The sequence below is a fragment of the Parasteatoda tepidariorum genome, chromosome 7, assembly GCF_043381705.1.
Source record: "Parasteatoda tepidariorum isolate YZ-2023 chromosome 7, CAS_Ptep_4.0, whole genome shotgun sequence".
In the NCBI taxonomy this organism is placed as follows: domain Eukaryota; kingdom Metazoa; phylum Arthropoda; class Arachnida; order Araneae; family Theridiidae; genus Parasteatoda; species Parasteatoda tepidariorum.
In genome coordinates this window covers 42,178,014-42,198,711 of record NC_092210.1, presented here as the reverse complement: position 1 = coordinate 42,198,711, position 20,698 = coordinate 42,178,014, and the positions used below count along the sequence as shown (strand labels likewise).

Below are 20,698 nucleotides of genomic sequence, written 5' to 3'. Positions count from 1 at the left end.
CCTCGACCTCATACCTCAATATATAAACCTTTAACTCTAATTTTCCATGGCTTCCGAATTTGGCTAAAAATACTGATATTTCAAACAAAGCTGAATACAATTTTAAGAAATGGAAAAATAATTGGGCATTTACAATAAGGTTTAGTTGAATTTTAGAAATAGTTAAATTTTATATATTTGCTATGAAATAGTATTCAATTATTTATAAAATTAAAATAATAAATGCCGCAAACAGAACCAGTACCATAGAAGCACATGCGTTAAGCAACTCACATAAACATGAAAAAGAGTAAATCAACGCGAAAGGGTTATTATTACTGTACTCTATCTGATAACTTTAACATTTATAGGTTTATAGAGAAAAATATGACAAATTTTATGGATTCTGAGGAAGCTTGTCCGCACACCTTTAAGAAAGCAAACACAATCAAGTTTTGCTTAGAATGAATCATATTTCATTTGAAGAAATAGTTGCATTGTATCGCAACAATAATTTATAAATTCAATAGTAAGCTGAGAGTAGGAGACAACCTTGATATTTTTCTACTAACCTTACAACATAGTTTAACGTATGACTTAAAATTATCAATTTCGTATTGATAACCCACATATTGCTATTTCATTTTAAAAATGATAGGCTTTATAGTATGAATTTGCTTGAAATTAGTGAAATAAACATATTATGTGCAGTACTGAGCTGCAAAATAGATTTCCTCTACCACAGTAATGAAATAAATATATCCAGTTTTGTCTCACAGTTAGAGTGTAGATAGTAAACTACTTAATAATGAGTCGGAGAGAAATAATAAAGCGTTTCTTCAAATAAGACATCAGAAATTTGATTTTAAATATAAACTATATGCTCCGTGTTGAACTAACGAAAAAAATCAATATATGATCGATATATGAACATATATACTTTATAGATTTATATAAGTGGGACCACTTTTGAGAAAACCACTTCAACACTGAGCCATGATACGGAGCAAAATTTATGTAAGTACTGTGCAATCAAGTCTAAGAAGTACAATTACAATTTTGCACCAGATTAGGGATGCAAACTGTTAGTACGGTTCAACACACTAAACAATTCTAACAGTGAAGAATAAATATACACAAGACGCCTTTGCAGAAACAAAAATCCTTTTCGAAATATTTTAATCCCGAGATTCTCACAACATTTGACAATAACAGTATCATTATCGACATTTCATTAATTATATCATTAACATTCATACAATAGCTAATGATAATTCTTCTGTTAAACGCCAAACATGAAAATACTTTAAGACTTTAAAAGTGAAAAAATGAAAAAAATTATGTCAAAAACAATTGTATGAATTACGGACCTTAAAAGGGATTATAAGATCTAATACGAACCATAAAACGACTTAATTTGTTATTGTCAATTATTTAATTTCTCAGACGTCGGTTATTTAGAATTTTTTTTCTTTAGAATCATGAATCTATGAATCAATTACACTGTTAATTTCTTTCCACGAATAGGACTTTTGATCTACCTTTAAGTTATCAATTAGATAAAACAAACTAAGGAAATGTATATCCCCCTCTTTGTCTAGTTTATTTTCATAATAGTATGAAAATAATGTTTATTCAGAGGCCGTATCTCACAGTTGATATTTGTACAGCCTACATTCTTAGTTTGGAAAATGAAACTCAAAAGGTGTTGTATAAACAGGATTTCAAGAAAATTTCAAATATGTGCTGGTAACTTAAAAACCTGAAGTTAGGTTAAGAATGTGAAGTTTTACTTGATAGTGCTTAACTGTTAAATAAATGAAACAAAATCTCGTATTGTTATGAAAATTAAGAAGCAAAAATATATAGATATTAACCATTAGTCATTACTGGATTAATTTCAAAAAAGAAAAAAAATATTTATTTATAGAGATTGTTTACAATAAATAATAAAACGAATATGCCGTTTTTAAAATTTTAAAAACTTTATGTACTTTAAATATTTTGCCTATTTTTTAATCCCGCACATATTTAAACAACTATTATATTGACCAACGCACAAATAGGTACTTACGCACGCAATTATGATTAAAAATTAAATACGATATTTAAGCAAACATTTGTAATAAATGGAATGGGCAAAAAAAAAATTTAAAAAATCAATACATTGTTTATTTATGAAAATTATGTTTTCTTTTCTGTGAAAATTAACTGAAGTATAAAATAACATTCTAAGAAATTTAATATGTATTAAGCGATTACATATCTTAACATCTTAACATCCTTTTATGAAATTCAAGCAAACTATTTATAAAGAAATAATAAATATATATCAAATAAATGCAAGCTATTTATAATAATAAATATTATTAAAAAGAGCATTTATTACTTAATAAAAAAATTTTAAAAGATGGTGGAATGAACTGATATAATTTATTTATAACAGTACTTTTCATTTACTTGGGAAATTATGTTTCATAATTGAATATGTTTTGAATTGAATTATGAATTATGGGAAATTATGTTTTGAATTGAATTATGTTTTATAATTGAAATATATAGCTTTCAACGATTTTAGCATAAATTAAGATAAAATAATTACATATTTATAAATGAAATGTTATGCAATAAAAAAAGTTTTCTTCACTGGAAACAATAAACGAAATTTAAATAGCAATTCGTTTTAGTTTCAAATCGACACAGCAGCTTTTAAATATTCACGTTTCAAAACACAATTCGCAAATTGAAATGAATGCTTAACAACTTCATTTATGATCAGCATCATTTATGATTAACATCATTTATGACCAGGGAAGAAAATGCTGTTTTTTTTTCCTAAGCAAAAGAATAACGAACTAAATTAGTTCTTTTCACCGCTTAATCACTGAACAACACTTCAAAAAGAGTTCGTTTCAGTTTCAAATCTAACCGATTAATCCTCCAAAGTTCAGGAAACACCTGAGACGGAAATTCGAATATTGTTTGATCTCTTAAGACAATGAGAAAGATTCTAAAATTAACTTACCTTAATACAGAAAACGTCTGCGTTTATGTAATATCACAACCGTTTGCCGTTGAAGTTCAGAACTGACTGGTCGAGAGAAAACTTCTAGTTGAAGCCCACCTGCTGTACAACAGTAATACCGGCAACGTCTGTCACATTCCCTCTCCCCTCTACCTGCATTTCCTTTCCTCTCTCTCTCACCCACCCTCTACTATCTCGACCTCATACCTCAACACCGCTTTTTATTTCTATTTGTTTATGTTTTTCATTCAATTTTTTTTTTTCTCTCTTTCGTATCTTTGTATTCTATGGTATCAGTATTCTATAGTATTTGAAAGTGTTCTATAATTGCTTTTTTTCCGCTATGATATATTTTAAATAACAAAATAGTTTATAAGGGAATTAAATAATTTAAAAGCAGTTAAAATTCATTAAAAAAAATTTATTTAGGAAATTAAATTAAAGGTAGAACTAGATGCATTTAAAAATTCAATTTGTTGAATATCATGTCTAACATCATTTTTTAATTATAAAAGAATAATATTTCAAGGGTAGTAAAACTAAACTTGTTTTTTGAGAAAGCTATTCCATATTTTTTTCTTCATTTGAGTATAGAGGAAAAATTATCTATTTTCAACCATTTTGATTCAAGTTACATAGTAAGATTGATTTCTATCCTTAGTAATGAACTTATCTTGATATTATTTCTATTTTTTGTTAAATAACATAACTCATAATTTCACAAAAGAAAAAAAAAATTACAAATGATTCAAACTGATTTCCAGAATAAATAAAATCTCAAGGAAAACAAATGAGATTATAGTGTTAAAGTGATTCGTCTTCATACTTAATATTTCCTTTATTGAGACTTTTAATGCTAGTTAAAATTAAAAAAATTAGTTAAAAGTTAATTAAATTTTAAAATGATTAATAAAATTAATAATTTTAATAATAATTAATAATTTTATTATATTATTAATAAAAGTAAGTTATTAAAATTAGCTAGTTAAAATTTCGAAAACAATTTTGAAGTGTATAATGTAAAATAATCTTCTTCAATGAAAGATCTTTACAATTCATCGAACTATTTGTTACGATGCAGTGGTAGAAAAAATAATTTGGTCAAATTTTAAACCGAATAATTTTATCTAAGCGTATTACGAATTCATTTTAGAAGATGTTGTGCTCTCTCTGTTTCAAGAGCTCTTTGGAAACAAAAAATATGGATCCCAACAAGATTCGGCTCAGAACTATTTTCATATAAAGGTATTCACATTAAAGCACTCAATAATCTACATTTTCCATACTTTTTTTTTCAAAAAATTTTTCACCTTATTCCTCAGACATGAATCCAATTGAATGCTCCATAAAGTCCATTGTGAAGACAGGGGTTTGTGATAAATTTAATTAGATTTTGACATCTCTAAAGAAATTTAAAAAGCAAATGGAGCAAAGAATTGAATGAAAGATTAATTAGTAAGCTGCGGCCTTTAGCTGAAAATTTTGAGTCAAATTCACAACTCTGAGCAAAAAACTAATGTCGTCACTTAATAAGTTTCAGGTAGTAATGGTCTCATGTTTTTTAAGAGTATTAATATTTTGAAAAGAATTAAAGCTATTGTTTATTAGAATGTATTTTTGTGATTCATTTTAATGAATTTCCTATATAAAAAGAAATAAATATGTTAAAACAAATAAATATTTTTTTAAAAACTAAATTAACATTATCATTTAAATTAATATTAAAAAAATAAGACTAACCGATTATTAAAACTGTTTATTTAAATTATTAATTGATTATTGATTGTTTTTGATTAATTAATTTAATATTTAAAAGTAAGTGAAATAAATAAGATTTTTTATTATCAATTTGTAATCAATCCAAAAATCAATTTTTGAATTGATAATTTTAACTAATCCGTTTAGTTCCGTCAAATATGAAAGAAAAAAATAAAATTGCTTTCTTAGAAATATTTCCTCTTCTCTCAATAAAAAAATATGACTAAAATCATTATAATCTAAATAAAGAGAAAGTATGACAAAGCAAACATTATAAGATTAAAAAGAAGAGGAAAAATAATTGCGGGAAGTGAAAGTCATCATCGATAAAACAAAACCAACCAATCCAAATAGAATAATAAAAAATACTACTCCTACTTGAATGTTTTTGAAAGAGACTAAACCTATATCGTGTTTAAACTATCTATAAAAAAAAAAGATAACACTTAAACACCTACTTTGATAATATAAATCCTCCACAAATTGCGAGAAGAGTTCTTATCCCAAGTAAGCATTCCAGAGATAAAAAGGAGACACTTTACTTTTTTAAATAAATAATGTAGATACAGATAAATAATTTTGTAGAAAAAAAACTAAACATTTCGTTTATATGTAATAGATAAATCCAAAATTTTAAAACTTAATGGGTACACTGTGTCATTTCTGTGTTCCTATACACTGTGACATATTCCGGATCAAATTACGGTATAAAGTATCGAAACTTCGGATGTATCATTCGTAAAATCTACTTTTACCGTAAAATATTGTTCTGTGATTTTTACTGCGATATTTATTTAATTAGAGGGATTCAGGTATTTTATGGTAATAATTACTGTAAAAATCACAGTCTATCATATTTTGTTATTCGTATTTTAAGTCGGGAATTGAGTGATACGAACGGGTATTTCATGAACTTTAAATTACGATTCATAAACAAAGAAAAAACTCTTAGATAGAACGTGGTTTTCCTATGTCATAATTACCAAAGTCATAGTTTTCAAACTCGTTAGTTATTATAATGATATATTTAAAGCAAATAAATGAGTTGTTATAATAATCGATTCATAAGTTAATCGTTTTTTTTTTAATATTAAGTGCTGGGAAAAAATTAAGTATGAAAAATCTTACAGGTTCAATATTTGCATAAGCTTAATGCTTTGTCATCGATTCTCATGATTATTAAAAATTCTTAAACTTCTTTTATAAATCTTTGATAATTAATAATAAAACCGACGCCTCGAGATGACGTGGTGATTTAAAATCGCTTCTACCTCTAACATCATAATCTTATTATCGAATAGTAATGAATGAGTAATTTACGAATGTATGTTTTTACTGTACGAACTGTATGTTTTAACTTAATACACCTGCACAAAACTGAAATATAGCTAAGATTGAGTGTGAGAAACGTCTGATGGGGGAAAAAAGTAACCTTTTAAGAATAGATAAGATACCTAAAATATTTTAAAAAAGCGAAGTGACTTTAATTTGTGACTTATCGTTACATATACATTTGAGCGATATCGATAAAGTTGAAATTATTTGTGATTAAAAATATATCAATTACCTTGTAAATTGTACTAAATAATTTCTGTCGCTTAATCTCAGTGCTGATTTTAATTAAAATAGTAATTCAAATAGGAGAATGTGAACTTTTTTCTTTTGCTTTAGTGAGTGATGAAGTAAATTACGAACTTATTTTATATATTTTTTAGTATTCAAGTTACGAACTTGAACTATTTTTTAATAAAGCTACTTTTGTGAACTGTGAAAAAAAATGCTTATTGTAAAAATCGGAACTATTAGAAAATAAAGCAACTGCTTATAAAATATCAGCACTTTTGAGTTACTTTGCAACTTTTTATATAGAACTGAAAAACTTTTTTAAGCTAGTAAGTAGTGTTCAAAACTATTTAATAAATATTTCTTCAAAATTTTGCAAACTAATAAATAGATGTTGTTAAATAACATCATTCAAAGTTCGTAGATTCCTATGCTTAAGTATACTCAAAAGTTGCTTTATTTGAACAATATAAAAGTATTTGAACAATATTTAGACCTTTAGTGACTATGGAATTAAAATTGAAAAAATAATTGAAAAGTGTATACAAGTTCCTGTTGTGATTATATGGGAATCAAATAGTCACACCTCAAGTTAAAATTCAAAAAATGATTGAAAACTGTATACAAGTTCCAGTTGTGATTAGGTGGGAATTTAATAGTCCCACTTTCAGTCAAAATTCAAAAAATAATTGAAAACTGTATACAAGTTCCAGTTGTATTTATATAGGAATCAAATAGTCATGCCTCAAGTGAAAATTCAAGAATTCAATGAAAACTGTATACGAGTTCCAGTTGTGATTATATGGGAATTTAATAGTCACACTTTTCATCAAAATTTAAAAAATAATTGAAAACTGTACACGAGTTCCAGTTGTGATTGATTATATGGGAATCAAATAGTTACACCTCTAGTCATTTATAAAACTTAGAAAGCACTATAATTCAAATCTGTATTAATTTATCAAATAATACTCCAAAACAGTGAAATTTTGCCAAAAAGTACTCCAAAAGGAAAGAAAACCTTTTTTTAAAAAAATAAGTTCTTATTGAATTACTTTACAAGTAGACAGCAAATAATTTGTCTCATCTCTTGTTTCGATAGTAAATATTAAAACACAAAAAAAAACGAATAACTAATAATAATAACTAATTCTTTAAAAATAAATGAAACTCATGTAACTAAAAGCTTAAGGATTTAACAAGTTGTTTCAAATCATTTTTACGATATTAAGTTTAAAAATTATAATTCTGTATCATCTGTATTGACAGCTGATTTTTATTATCGGAATACAGCCAATGTCCATTCAGTATTGTAAACTAAATTTTAAACCTTTATAAGGAAAAGCAACATATATTTTTGAGTATTATGATACTTTGTCTTTTTTCTTTTCTTATTTTCATCATAAAAATATAGAAATCATACTATCTGACACAAAATCTGTAAATAGAAACGCATTCGTAACTATTTGCTGACATAAATTTTTGTTTTTGCTTGAGATAAATATTTCCTTCGAAATATTTTATCTTCAAGCAAACCTTCATGGTAAATACTACGAGCATCTAAGCATGCGCAAATACTAAAATTAAGTGTATTGCTTTTTTGAAAACAAAGCTATTTGAAATGAGCAAATAAGAAATGATTATCTTCTGTTTGAACTTGCATTTAAATAATCGATAAGAAACATGTTGAAAATATTGAAAAAAATGTCATAAAAAGTGATAAAAGATAATTCTGACACCACTTGCAATATTTTTAACTGTTGTTGTTCTTATTTCGTGTTAAAATTTTATAATATTATATTGAGATATTAAATTCAGCGAATATCTTCTAAACAGTTTAAAACTAAAACATCTGATATTAGGTGAAAACTATAATTGGAGAAACGAAAATTATTCTTATTTAACTATAATCATTATTATAAAATAAATCAATTTTTTTGAACTAATCAATTTATTTAAGTGTGAATTATTTGAACTAATGATTTATTGGTTCAAATAATTGATACCGAATCATTAATTTAGTATATTATCCGATTCTATTTGCAATGCACTTTTTTACGTTTAATTGCTCTCATATTCCCATAGTCAAGTTGTTAGCTTGATTTAAATCAATTTTTCCAGATTATTAAATTTATCAATTTTGGAAAGTTATAAAGGTATTATATCTTTCCCAATTGCCTAAGAAATTGACTGTCCTACTTTTTGATTTTTCGATAAATAAAGATGATCCACATATATTTAACTATCATCAGCAAAAGTTAAATAGAAATTGCATTTATATTTTCTTGAAAATAATTTATTTATATCTGCTTTCATCTATATTTTACTACTTAATTATAGTCCATAATTATAAAACATTTTTGGTTATGGGGCTTATTCAAAATGATATTCATATAAAATTTTAAAATGATAAAACATTTTTAAAGAAATGAAATCGTTTCTCTAAAAACTCCTCAGTGATTTTTCTGTAAATATAAAATATTAAACTAATTTTTTATTGCCAATAAGTTATATATATTTCACGGAAATAATTTTGTTCCACTTAGCTCTTATTGAATGTCACATTTGTGCACTATATTTAGTTCCTAACTTGCTCTTTTAATCATTTAAGTTTCTTTCGTGATAGAGCATTGAACTTTAATTTTAGAAAAAGTTTTTATTGATAATCGGCATTTTTTGGGGGATTCACCCATTAGTTAAAATATATAATTAGTGAGTATAAAGTCTTACTTTAGTAACCTACAACTCATCAAAGAAATTTGCAGTTCATGATCACCAGACAATGACTAATGTTTTTGTTGCAACATTCCGATGACTTTATTTTTCCTTCTAAAAAATTGTGTGAAAATATGCCTCCCTCATTAATAACGCTTTCAAATGTCAAAAGAAAAACGAATCAATAAGTGATAAATTACTTTCATTAATGCCATTATGAATGCAAGCTAAATCATTAAAAAATATATTAAAATATTACGTTTAAATAATGCTCGTTTGCGTGTGCTTGTTTATTCATTAAATTTTATAATTTCTTTAATTTAAAAGAAACTTTTTCAGAAAATTAAAAATCAACCCGAACATCTGTTCTTGTACCCCAGATCCCAAAGTAGGCTTGGGCTGCTGCGACGCTGAATTTAGTTTCAGATACTACAAAACTAAATCGAGATTACGAATGTTGGAATATTAAAAAATATGTATGAAATATTTTTGCAAAAAACTAAATTTCACTGAAATATTTTCTTATATTCTGAACAATTTCACTAAAATAAGTTAATTTAGCAAATTCCTTAAAAAGAACTGATGAACTCATAGGATAAAAATAATGTTATGATAATAACTATAATCTTAAAAAAAGTAAATAGTAACTGTTGCAATTCCGTTTAACTGTTACAGGTAACTTAATAAGAATTATCAATATTATATTTTATCATCTGATAATTTATTCATAAAAATGTTAGTAATTTTTTAATTTTTCAAAAGGTACGCTACTGAATGAGAACATATGTAACATAAAAAAATGCAATTAGAACTAGAATAAATATGTTCATATATTCCGGATAGATTTCTACCGTTTTTAAAATTATTTTTAAAGAAATATGAAACATATTGTTTTTTATATCGATTGTCAACCTTATAAGGTCTTAATAGAGGTTGTCAACCTTATACGAAATTATTTAAACGTAGTCTCATGGAAATTTGAATATTTAAGGAGTTAAATTCTAAAAACGCATTTAGAATACGAAAATTACTTTTCAGGGTTATGACTAAAATTTATAGATAGGTTTGAAATCTTAAGAATAGTAAACATTTGAAAATTCGCCTAAAAAATTTATCAATATACTTTTAATAAATAATTTTGGATCAGAATAGTGAATCCTGCAATTTTAGTTTCTTTATTTAAGGAAAAAAAGATTTAATATGAATAGATACAAAACTGTTGAGTTTTCGAAACTGTCTGGATAGAATGTTTGTGACGTCTTCTATTATGAGCGTGGCTTATATAAAAGCAAAAAAATAAAAATTGTGTTTCATTGTTCAGATTTATTTATGTCTTCTGTTCTTGAAATTTATTGAGAATAACAAGAATAAATATGAGTAATTTTTAAAATACTTTATTATGCTTATTCCAGTTTCGAAAAATTAATTTTTTACTCAATGATAATTAACTAGTTTGCTTGATACTTTTTTCGATAATTTTTTTTTCATGAAAAGCGCCATATCAATTATTTTTTTAATTCAAAACTATTATAAATAATCAGTTAAATTCATGTGGAAAATTTAAAAAGTTAGGCTGAAGCACAGTACGCAAAAAAACGGATCACCCTGAATGACTTTTGATTTAATTATCTGATCTTCACGTTCTAGAACTCGATCTTAATGGTTCAATGGGGTGACGAATAGGCTAATTAATTAGTGCAGACGATATTTTAAATTAAGAAATCAGACCGAAAAACGTACTTTTCTGAATAAATATACCGTTTTTTCGACTGATTTCGATTTCTGACCTCACAAAATATAGGGGGTAACAGCAATCTGGGAAATATGGTCCCAAAAGTTTGGACATAAGAGCTGTCCAAAGTTTGGACTCTTTAGTGTTAATTTTAATTTTTGCATATTTCGCCACATCTCGAGAAATTTTTAAACGAAGTAAAAATACGCCTTCTCCAAAATTTGATTTCTCAGGAACTATTCGACCGATTTCTCTCAAATTTTGCATTTTTCCATAAAAAACAAAATTTTAAAAAACAATGTAAAAAATTGTATACCTTACAGTTCAAAATTTTTTCGACTATTATTAAGTAAAATAATAAAAAATATGAATATTTAAAAATTTTTTACATCTATGGATAAATGAATTTTATAATTGTGTGCAAAATTTTTTTCGATTAACTTAAAAAGCTCTCTAAACATAAGGAAGTAAGCCCGAAATAAATTAGCATTAAGGCGCTCAAGCTTTGGTCTGCTCTCCTGACTAAACTATTGGAACCATGTTTCCCAAATTACGGCTATCCCCTATATTTTAGGGGTCAAAAATCCGAATCCGTCGAAAAAAGGTATGTTTATTCAGAGAAATAATGCTTTTGTGTTTGATTTCCTACTTTAAAATATCGTCTACACTAATTAATTAGCTTATTTGAGGTCATCTCTTAAACCATTACGAAAGAGTTCTAGAATGTAAAAGTCTGATCATTAAATCAAAAGTTATTCGAGGTAGCTCATTTTTAATTTGCGCACTGCACTTTTTATGGAACATTTAAAAGAAATTTTCGCATACTTCAATATTTGTTGAAAATGCACTTAAGGCAGTTTAAATTATTAATAAAAATTTCTATCCTTTGTCCTCTGTTTTTAAAAGCAAAGTTTAAAAAAAAACGTTTCTGATCAATGAGAAGGCTACCAATGTTATCTCATGTGAAAACTAACAATGTATCATTATGTATGGCGTGGGTTCTGCACTCCAATTGAAATTCAACTGTTATCTTACAGGATATAAATTATTGATGCGAAAGCAAGCTTTCCCGTCCATTTAAAAAAAAGTTTGAATTTAAAATGTAATGAAAAAAATATAAATGAATGGCAGTTGATACAATCTGGGTCACAACTACCTACACTTGTCAAGGAAAGGAAAAAAATTAATAGGACTGTGCCTTTCAATTCAATATTTTAAAAAATGATGACAGAGTAAAATACATTATTGCAAATTATATGACAGTTGAGAAACAACAAAAGAAATACCATTAAGATATTTTGAAAGCCTAGTTCTTGTGCATTTTTGTAAAATCATAAGAGAACAAAGCTTTTATCAATTTAAATGTCATTGAACAAATGGATTTTTAATCTTGTTGATTTCATAAGAATGCTTTATTATTTCTATCAAATGTCAAATTTTGCAGAAATTTAAGTCTTTTTATTTAATAGTAAGTTTTTAATGAATTGTATTTTTAAATATATAATATTTAAAACTCCTTCTAGATGAATATCTAAACTATTTTATATTTACTACTTAAGTTCTTAAAAAATAATTAATAAATATTATAATTAATTAGAGAATAATTAATTTCAAGATAACACGTTTGAAAAAAATAGACAGATATAATTATTACATTTTTAATTATTTGAAAAATAATGCATTTGAAACATGCCAGTAGGAAATATATTATTATTTTTATCTTACCCATATTTATCTCATTTATTGCTAAATATTGAATGCATAAACCTTATGAATATCAATTCGATGACATTTGCAGACTTTTGTAAGCATGGTGCCAAATTAGTAAATAAATTTATTGTTAACCTAGTCAAATAAGATTAGATGTTTATTTGAAACAACATGTTGAGATTTAAGCATCTATAAGTAAACACATACTAATGATAATTTTTTTATAAATTAATAAAAATATTAGTTAATGTTTCTTAATGCAATTTAAGAACAGGTATTGCAGAATGACAAAATACAAAATGAATAATGCATATAAATTCATTTAATAACTGTTTCAATTTTAATCATTTAAAAACGAGTAAATTTGTAAAAGAACAGCTGCAAATAGAACAAATTTTCAGAATAGGGTTAATGTTAAACCTAACTTTTTATATTCCGAATCTTTAATTTCGAAATGAGATTTATTTAGGACTTTACGCACCTTTCTAATATATTAATTGGTTTATTAATTACATGAAACGGTTTTCGTGATAGATTTAAGAAGTAAAAAATATATACTACTCAACAGTAAAATTTAAAATTCATAAAAAGTGTGAAATGTGTACTTAACATAATCTGCAGATAGAAAAAAAATGCATTGTTATAGCCATAAATTCGAAGATTTAACTTTTTTATCAGGTGCTGAGGAAAAGTTCTAAGACAGTTCAATCTCCTTCAACTGATATTTGATGCATGTTATAAAATGCAGATTGTTTTATAGCGTAATAAAGATTTATGTAAAACAATGTATTTGAAAAAAATATTAAAATGTGACACAAATCATAAATGCGCCACCTATTTGTAGGTATCTCCATAAAATAACCTGATTCAAATAGTTACATAAATAATTCTTGACACACCTAAAAACACTTCTTTTTTTAACCTTAGACAGAAAAAAAAGAGAAAAATGCTATTTAGTTTCAGAAAACGCATAAAAACAAAAATGCATTATTTGAAATTGAAATTAGAGTATTGTTATTTTGAAAAAGTTCATAAAAAAAAAACATTATTAAACGGAATGTAACTAAAATAGTACCATGCTAAATTGAACTCGTTGTTTTTCCATCATTATTTTTAAGGAAACGTGTCAACAAAAACCTATAAATAATATAATAAGGTTTTCTTCCTCACCTGGATTACTTGGAAAAAATATTCCTAGTCACTCTATTTACTGCGTGTGTATTTTAATTGTTGAAATGTAAATTTGTGTTATTTTTATAAGCATATTTAAAAAAAAGAATTCTTCAATCGTTGTTTTAAAAAGCTTCCTTGTTAACATTTAACAACAAACTGTACATTTCTTAAAAAAAATCTGTTATTAACTAGCAATTATACGTTTAATACACCTTTGATTATTCGGAATGTTTAAAAAGAATATTCATTATCATCATAATTCCTGCATGCAATATTAATTATTGAAGATAAAAGTATTATTATTTTTGGAAGCGTACATGAAATACTTAAGAAAAAAGTACATTAGTCGTCAATTTAAAAAAAAAATTTGTTTACGTTTTACTAATAACATGTTAATTCCTAAAATATCTGTTGCAAATAATCATGAAACATGCAATATGCATTTGATTATTTAGAGTGCATACGAAACAGAAATAACCGATGTCCTTCTGATTACTAATTAATAAAAATAAAATTTAATTTCTGTTAGAAGCAAATTCGAAAAAGAGTTAATTTTCATTTTAAAAAAGCTTTATTTGCTCATATTTAACGAATAACTAGAAAGTTATTGTTTTTTTAAAAAAAAACTGTTGTCAACTAATTATAAATCATATTATGTATCGTTGGTTATTTTATTTGTTAGGAAACAATATTCCAAGTCCCCCGACATGATGCTGGCCATATAATAATTGAAATTAAAGTTTTTTAATGAAGTAGAGGAACTCAATGGAAGTACACTTCAGACAAAATTTTAAGAGTATTAAATGAAGTCGTTTACGAATCTTATGTTTAGTAAACTGTTTCGATGCATTTAAAAACTCATTTCTTCAAATTCACTTAAAAGCCATGCAACATTATTTTTCAGTAAACTCTTGCTTGTTTTAGTGTGGTTTTGACTTCTAAAGAGTTCTTATTTGAGAAGGTTTTCCAAATGGATTTTCCATACAAGATTTCAAGAAAATATAAGAAATCTGGATGATTTAATTTATTTTTTCTACTAAATTCCAAAACATAAGCCCCAAAAAGATCGCATAACACTAATAATTAAATTTTTAAAGTAAGTAAATGCATATTTTTATACAAATTTGGAAAATGTAGTTTATCTAAACGAATGTTTTTGCTATAATTATTGAAGAAAAACATTTAATAAGTTTATGAGAGATTAAAACCTTCGTATATTTATGTTTCTACTTATCATTATTGCCGGCCATCAATCTGACTCTCGGTAGGGGAGAGTGGGGTCAATTGTAACAGGGTACGATTGTAACAGAGCAAAAATTTCGAGTGTCGGGTTCTAGATTTGGTTCCTAGGTAGAGCATAAGGTGTATTTAATAAATCTACATGTACACCCCTGCTGGCAACCATTTTTATGTACTTTTGAAAGAGTTACATCACAAAAGATATTTTCACGCCACGCAAGTACTTTTTTTGGTATTAGAATATTATATTGTAACAAAGTAATTTTGTTTAAACAAATAAAAATTAGTAACCGAATATGTAAGTGGACACCTTAATTAACATTTCAATAAAAAAAAGATTAGTTTTGCTAATTAACTAGCATTGTTTTTAACAAATGAAGCTGAAATGGCGTCTTGGGGACAATTGTAACAATAAGTAAAGGGACGATTGTAACAGCTGAAAATAAATAATCTTATGTTTACAAACCATTACTTAACTCTTTAAGAACCACCAATAGTTTCCTATATCATTTATATTATGTTGCATGTGCATTATTTTATTTGTCACCTTTCACAGCATAAATTAAAATTTTTAACCCCTTAAAGTTAAAAGTTTAACCCTTTAGGTCTCTGCTCATTATTATTTTTACTCCTAAAATATCACTACTATTTTGATCAATAAAAATTTTAAGTTTTTTAATCAGAATATGTATAATTAACTATGTTTTAGTTGAATTTATGAACTGTTACAATTGACCCCGTAAGTGGTAAAATACAAGTGCACAACAAGTGCACTTGTATTTGTAACAAGTTGTAACAAGTGCAGTTGTAACAAGTATAGTTGTAACAAGTGCAGGATTGTCAAAAATTGTTAATAACAAATATAATAACATTTAAAATAAGGTATTTATTTATTTTTCTAGTAGAGGACAATCTATTTTACTCGTCTGTCAATTAATAGTAATAATATATTGGATTTTTTGGTAGTTAAAAATAGTTAAGTAAAAAATGTTACAATTGACCCCACTCTCCCTTACTATTATTACTTTGAAGATACTTTGACAAGAGCTATCTTATTATTTTCTCAGTAGCGCATATTGATTTTATGAGAACTGGATTAATTTTAGTGTGATGTCGAAAGCTTAGAGTAACTTTTCGATTATTAACTCTCTTCGATTACTGTCAAAGTTACAATTAAAATTTTTTTTTAAAAATGAACCCCATTGTTCCACGTTCCCCCCTCAAAACATAACTTTGAAGTAAGAATACTAATTTAATTAATATGTTTTGCATGAAAAAATAATTTTCTCTAACTTTCAGAGAATACTTTTTTCTAAATTATTCAAATTTAATAAACATAATATATTGCACATTTCTTAAGTAAGTCACATTTCTCGGTATTTGATATAGTTATCCAACTATATTCAATAAGTGGTTTTTGAAAAATAGAGTTATCTTCCGAGTTTAATTTTCATACAAGTCATTTCTGTCTTACCTTAAAACATGTACAATTCTATCACCAAGCAATAAACATTAAAAGTCAAAAAATGGGAGAAAGAATACACTCGTTAGACTATTAGGCTCTGTTTTGCTAAATGAACAAAAATGGAGTCAGACGACTGTTTAAATAAAGTCTTTTATGTAACCAGGAATATAGTGAAATTATGCATAGTCTATGTTTTATGTAAGACGTTTAGCATCCATTTTCAGAAACTTAGCAAGGAGGAGTCCCCCGCTAAAAAAAATTTGGAGCATGTTCAACAAAAATATCGTATTCCTTAAGCTTCCTTCTTCGATACTATGGTACAATTTGAATAGAGACGGGGTTCAATTTGACACCTTGTAAAAGTATCAATTAAATATGCACGATATTATAGTTTGCGCAGTGAAAAAAAAGTATAATCAAAACTACCAGAACATTTATCGTGTTTCTGCTCTCTGGAAACACCAAAAATCTCGGTAAATTTCACTGAAGTGCTTTAGTAATGAGTTTGGTAAAATTTGTAATAAAATGTGGTTTAAGAAGTTGAGATAATATTTTGGTAATTTCATCATGATATCTTTGCATAAAAGCATTACTTTTTGGTTTCGTATTTTTAACAAAATATGCAGTATTAAGATCCAGAATTTGAAAAACAGAATTGCAGGTAAACTGTAACTAAATGAAGTAAAAATATAACTAATAAATGATTTAAATACCGTATATTTTAGTTAGTTTTGTTGCCTGAAATATCATTACAGCTTGGTCATTTTACCAGAATTTTTTTCTCCGTGTGAAAATGATTTTTCTAAAGGCTTAAAAAAATAGCTAACATTCATGGCAAGTTTTATCGAGACATTTTGCAAGATTAAATCTATTTTGGTCAGAGATTTTAATAGGCATAGAAAGCAAAGGTGATTTTAAAAAGAAGTAAATTGAATTGATTTTCATTCCAAACGTCTCAAATAAGCCTCGTTGAAAATCTCTCCACCATTTTTCATTTCTTTGTGCTAGTTTTTTTATTTTGCAACCTCAGTGTCAATAAAACTCAAATATTATAAATGAAACTAAAACACGTTTTGAAGGAAGGAAAATCTTGCTTTTTTGAGGGAATATGATGCACATCTTACATATATTCGCAGATATGATTGTTTTAAAATCAAAATCTAAATAAAGGAAGATTGAGACATACACTTCAACATTCAAATCTGCTGCAATCATTAAAAGGTGCCAATTTTAAATATCATATTCAATTCAGTATTTAATTCATTAAATTCAATTTACACTCGCCAGTTGATTTACACTCGCAATTTACACTCGCCAGCCAATCACCAGACACGATATTATTGCACATGAATGGTTCATGGTTCAACGTCGAACTGTTTTTTCTGAGATTTTGTACTTACAGATTATAATAACATATTCTTAAAGTTGGAAATTCGTGCACTTTCAATTACCATCAGTGGCGGATCCAGGGCGGGGGGGGGGGGCANAAAGGTGATTTTAAAAAGAAGTAAATTGAATTGATTTTCATTCCAAACGTCTCAAATAAGCCTCGTTGAAAATCTCTCCACCATTTTTCATTTCTTTGTGCTAGTTTTTTTATTTTGCAACCTCAGTGTCAATAAAACTCAAATATTATAAATGAAACTAAAACACGTTTTGAAGGAAGGAAAATCTTGCTTTTTTGAGGGAATATGATGCACATCTTACATATATTCGCAGATATGATTGTTTTAAAATCAAAATCTAAATAAAGGAAGATTGAGACATACACTTCAACATTCAAATCTGCTGCAATCATTAAAAGGTGCCAATTTTAAATATCATATTCAATTCAGTATTTAATTCATTAAATTCAATTTACACTCGCCAGTTGATTTACACTCGCAATTTACACTCGCCAGCCAATCACCAGACACGATATTATTGCACATGAATGGTTCATGGTTCAACGTCGAACTGTTTTTTCTGAGATTTTGTACTTACAGATTATAATAACATATTCTTAAAATTGGAAATTCGTGCACTTTCAATTATCATCAGTGGCGGATCCAGCGCGGGGGGGGGGGTCATAGGGGTCTTGACCCCCTCCCCCAAATTGAAAAAAAGAAAAAAAGAATAATAATTTTTTTAATAGTTTACAAAAGAAATAAAATATTTCAAAAATTATTTAAGGGGGCATATACAATGTAGTTCGGAAAAATCGATTTTTCTTCCATCTAATTATGTTCTTCACTATTTCAAGACTTGTAAGCAGGACTTGAAGTGCCCAACGATCTTTCCAAGATTATTAATGCCTGTGACATCGATTTGTACCCATCAATCAATATGTTGTTGAGAAATTTAATAACTCTACCAGTTAGTGCAGCAACAGCAGAACGTTCCTTTTCAACTCTTCGACGTCTCAAAACTTGGCTTAGAGCAACTCAAAATCGAGAACGATTAAATGGACTCGCATTATTAAACATTCATCGAGAAATTGATTTGGATGTTGAAAAAAACATTGACAGATTTGAAAAAGTTTCTAAAAAACTCACTACATTTATTATTTAAAGATTTTGAATACTGTTTATGTATTGAATACTTTTTATGTATTGAATATTATTTATGTATTGTTTTGTTCATTATGAAAAGAAGAAATGAAGACTAGCATTAAAAACCCCAGTTTTTTTTTTTTCAAAAAAATGCTTAAAAAATTTCTTTTCTATAAAAAAAAATTTATTGTGGGGAGGGGGGAATCTGAGTTTATGACCCTCCCTAGGAAAAATTTCTGGATCCGCCCCTGATTATCATTCAACATTTTCTTCCCCTAGACTCTTAAATTCTGGTGTCAAATTAGCAAAATAAAGTTTTGTTCTTTAGAGTAATTTTGAATCTAAACACAGATCAATGAATACAGAAAAAGCACTTCGACTTATAATCTTTAATAATTTAGATTAGGCACTCACCTTCAATCATATTGTGCCGACTTTTCGGAGTAGCAAATATTTTCATGAAAGTCACTTGAGTCGCAGCCATGTTGGACTCAGTCGCACTTTCTGAAACGTCTTCTGGAGAAGTTGGGACTTGGACGAAATTAGTTTCAGAGGTTTCCGTTTTCAGTTCAATATCTCCTTCATCTTTTTGTGCCACATTTTCTGAGTCTATCGTCACATTAGACTCAACACGAATGCCGCCACAGTTGTTGACACGCGAATTATTTCCTGTTGACGAGCTGTCGACCATTCCCGTAACAAAAGCCAATCTAGCCTCCGGAATCGAACTCTGGTGACCAAGCGACTTGATTCCATTATCATCTTTTGTTTGAGATCCATTAGCGAAAGCAGTCTTGAAAAAGTTAATCTTTTCGCTAACATTTAGAATTTCTTCTAAATTCGTCTCCTCCACTTCAATGTCTTCAAGATTATCTCCATTTTCAAAAGCAGACGATTCGTTTTCGTCGTCGATGTCAGTCACGTTTTCGTGAAAGGATACTTTTTTTCGTTGTGTTTTGGCAACGGTGGATATTTCCTTAGTTTTATTGTGAATTACAGACGATTCTGCTGTTGATATGACTTCTTGTGAGGATCTATTTTCTTCATTTATCTGAGTATAGTGGCCGTTTAGTTGTTCCGTCATACTTAGAGAACAATCTGCAATAAAAGAAAGAAGAAATATATTCATGTTAAAATATATTCGACTTAATTCATAAAACAACATGTTAAAATATATTCGACTTAATTCATAAACCATTCCCTTTCTAACGAACATTAAAAATACATAAATAAATAAGTAACTAAAATATATGCGAGAAGAATGAAGTACTTTAACAGTATCCACTAAATTTATTGCAAAAATAAAAACTTTCACAAAACTGTTCCTAAGTATTATTTGTAGATAAGTACTTCACGTACTTCTAAATTTTTTATCAGATAAGAGCACAGCACACTGAAATATTATATTGGTAGCATATAAATCTCGGTACTTTTTCTTCAAAAACACTCGCCTGAAAAGCATGAAACCGGGGCTTATAATCATTCTGCCCCAATTCTTTAAATAATGACAAGTTAAAGCATTTAATGCTCGAACAAAATTACTCAAAACTGAAAATTTAATTTTATTTTTTTTTATTAACAAAGGGGTTTTTTGTCGCTTTAAGTCCCACGATGATCTAAAAAAAATTATCAACAACTAAAATATCATATTGCTTGCATTATCTATAATAATTAAAATTTTATTCTCTTAAGCTGATAGATTAAACAAGATTTTTTTTATTTCAAAAACAATCAGCTATACAGAGAAAAATATTAAGGATTAAAGTTTCGCTTTTTAGAAAGAATTTTTTAATGCATTGCATGTTTGA

The 20,698-nt window shown here is 26.9% G+C and overlaps 1 protein-coding gene across 1 annotated transcript in view; it reads right to left on the bottom strand.

Annotated features, from left to right (window-relative positions):
• Nucleotides 1-19,988, bottom strand: part of LOC110281924 (FK506-binding protein 5) — a gene marked incomplete at its 5' end in the record, with an annotated part of 142,823 nt that extends 122,835 nt beyond the window's left edge. The window contains 1 exon segment of the mRNA XM_043041431.2: nucleotides 19,305-19,988. Within this exon segment, the coding sequence (XP_042897365.1) occupies nucleotides 19,305-19,974 (670 nt within the window).
• Nucleotides 19,989-20,698: the final 710 nt, after the last annotated feature.